A 1,817-nucleotide genomic window follows, 5' to 3' on the forward strand; every position below is an offset into this window, starting at 1 on the left:
CGTCCGTGCTGGTCCTGGAACCTTTAGAGAGACTAATCATCATGGTCATAGATTCTTGGATGCATCCCGGCAAACATAGTGACTAGGGAGTCCTTGATCTCAGCTATTTCCTTTTTCCAACTTAAAGTGGGAACATCTATCCTTTTGTCTTCACCAGTTGGGGTTGCCTTGGTCTTTGAAATGGACTTTTTAGACCACTTACCAGTATGTCTTCTACTGTTCCATACTACAGTCGAAGTTGGTCTATTTTCTAAAATAATTTATTTCACCATGGGTAAAATTTTGCAGAAATTCTTAAATGGAGAAGTAGATGTACCTCTTGCTAAATCCTTCGAAGAGACGCATAAGAAGAAAAAACCTGACTGTACAAGAGAAGATTGGGTCGAACCGCGTGCTAAGGCTGCATATGTAAGATACTAACTTTTATATATATTATTTTCTTATTATTCAACTTAGCTTGTTTACATAATGACAATTATTTTTCTTTCAGGAAGGATTTCAAAAAAGTATTGAAGATTGGCGTCAAACCCAACCTACTTCAGAGGATGGTACCATGGTCCAACCATCGCCTGCTGATATGACTAGAATATGAACAACTGTGGTAGGTGGTCCAAAGAAGGGTAAAACCTACGGGTTCGGAGTTAACCAATCCTCAAGTAGTTCTTCCCCAATGTTGCCCAACTCCGCTTTTATTTTGCAAAATGCGGAAGAAAAGGAAGCGATAAAAAATAAAATTGAAGAGTTGAAGCAATAGTGTGCAGTTAGTGATGCCAAATTTGCCAAGTTTGAGACGTTAATCAAGAAACATATGCCTCTGAGGATGAGGAAGATAGTGAATCAAATGATTAGATTGTAGTTTTTGGTTCTTGTTTATGATTGTGACATGTAGACTTAAACTATTAGAATTAGTATTTGTTTTGGATTGTGACGTTTAGACTTAAACATGTCTTGAAATGTTTAAACTATTTAACTCGTTTGTTTTGGATGTTTCAAAGTGGTTGAATTCTTAAGTTTTGATTTTATTTGTAATTTTTAAATTTACTTTGAGAAATACATTAGGTATGTTGTTAGTGGTTGTAAAATGAGAGGATATTCTGATTATAGTGGTCGGAGTAAAGCAAAATAATTTTATTATTTACCGACCACATTTGTTGGAGAAAATAATTATATTATCCTTTTTTGACTATAGTAGTTAGAAAAAATTATATATTAAATAATTAACTATTAAACTTTCGACTAAAATAGTCGAAAATATTTTATTTATTAAATAATTATTAATTACTATTTTGAAATAATTATTTAATAAATAAAACTTCTCAACTACTTTAGTCGAAAAATGATAATATAATAATTATTATTTATTAAACTTCCGACTAAAGTAGTCGAAAGTTTTTAATTTATTAAATAATTTTTAATTACTATTCCGACTACATTAGTCGGAAACCTTATAATTATTAAATAATTATTTTTAATTATTTTGTTAAACTTTCGACTACACTAGTCAGAATATTATTTTTTTCAATCATTCTATAATTTTATTTTTTCAACTGGGGTAGTCGAAAATTTTCGACAGTAGTAGTCGGACATATATTTTCAACATATTTTTTTCCGACTACCACTAAAAGTAGTCGAAAACTTCCTATTTTCTGACTATATTCCGACTACATGAGCTGCGGAACATAGTGAATTCCTGATAGTGATGAGGAAACTGTTTCTCCTTAAATTATGGAACTAAAATCAGATCCAATTATTCTCTTATCTTAATAATGGCAGTAATTAATGTTCTGATTTTGTGAATGCTTAAAAATAGTAATTGT

At 30.9% G+C, this 1,817-nt stretch overlaps 1 protein-coding gene across 1 annotated transcript; it reads left to right on the forward strand.

The window, feature by feature from the left end:
* Positions 1-12: 12 nt before the first annotated feature.
* LOC107842610 lies at positions 13-1,029 on the forward strand. The gene is made up of 3 exons (XM_047403174.1): positions 13-204; positions 289-408; positions 491-1,029. Exons 1-3 carry the CDS (start codon positions 181-183, stop codon positions 590-592), a joined length of 246 nt encoding a protein of 81 aa, XP_047259130.1. The 5' UTR covers positions 13-180; the 3' UTR covers positions 593-1,029.
* Positions 1,030-1,817: the final 788 nt, after the last annotated feature.

Source organism: Capsicum annuum, unplaced genomic scaffold (genome assembly GCF_002878395.1).
Source record: "Capsicum annuum cultivar UCD-10X-F1 unplaced genomic scaffold, UCD10Xv1.1 ctg35294, whole genome shotgun sequence".
NCBI lineage: Eukaryota > Viridiplantae > Streptophyta > Magnoliopsida > Solanales > Solanaceae > Capsicum > Capsicum annuum.

Bases quoted from the DNA above. Each gene is read 5' to 3' on its own strand.
- LOC107842610 (XM_047403174.1), top strand. From the start codon at position 181: ATGGACTTTTTAGACCACTTACCA. The intron at 205-288 runs GTATGTCTTCTA...AAAATTTTGCAG, and splicing joins ACTTTTTAGACCACTTACCA to AAATTCTTAAATGGAGAAGT. The intron at 409-490 runs GTAAGATACTAA...TTTTTCTTTCAG, and splicing joins CGCGTGCTAAGGCTGCATAT to GAAGGATTTCAAAAAAGTAT.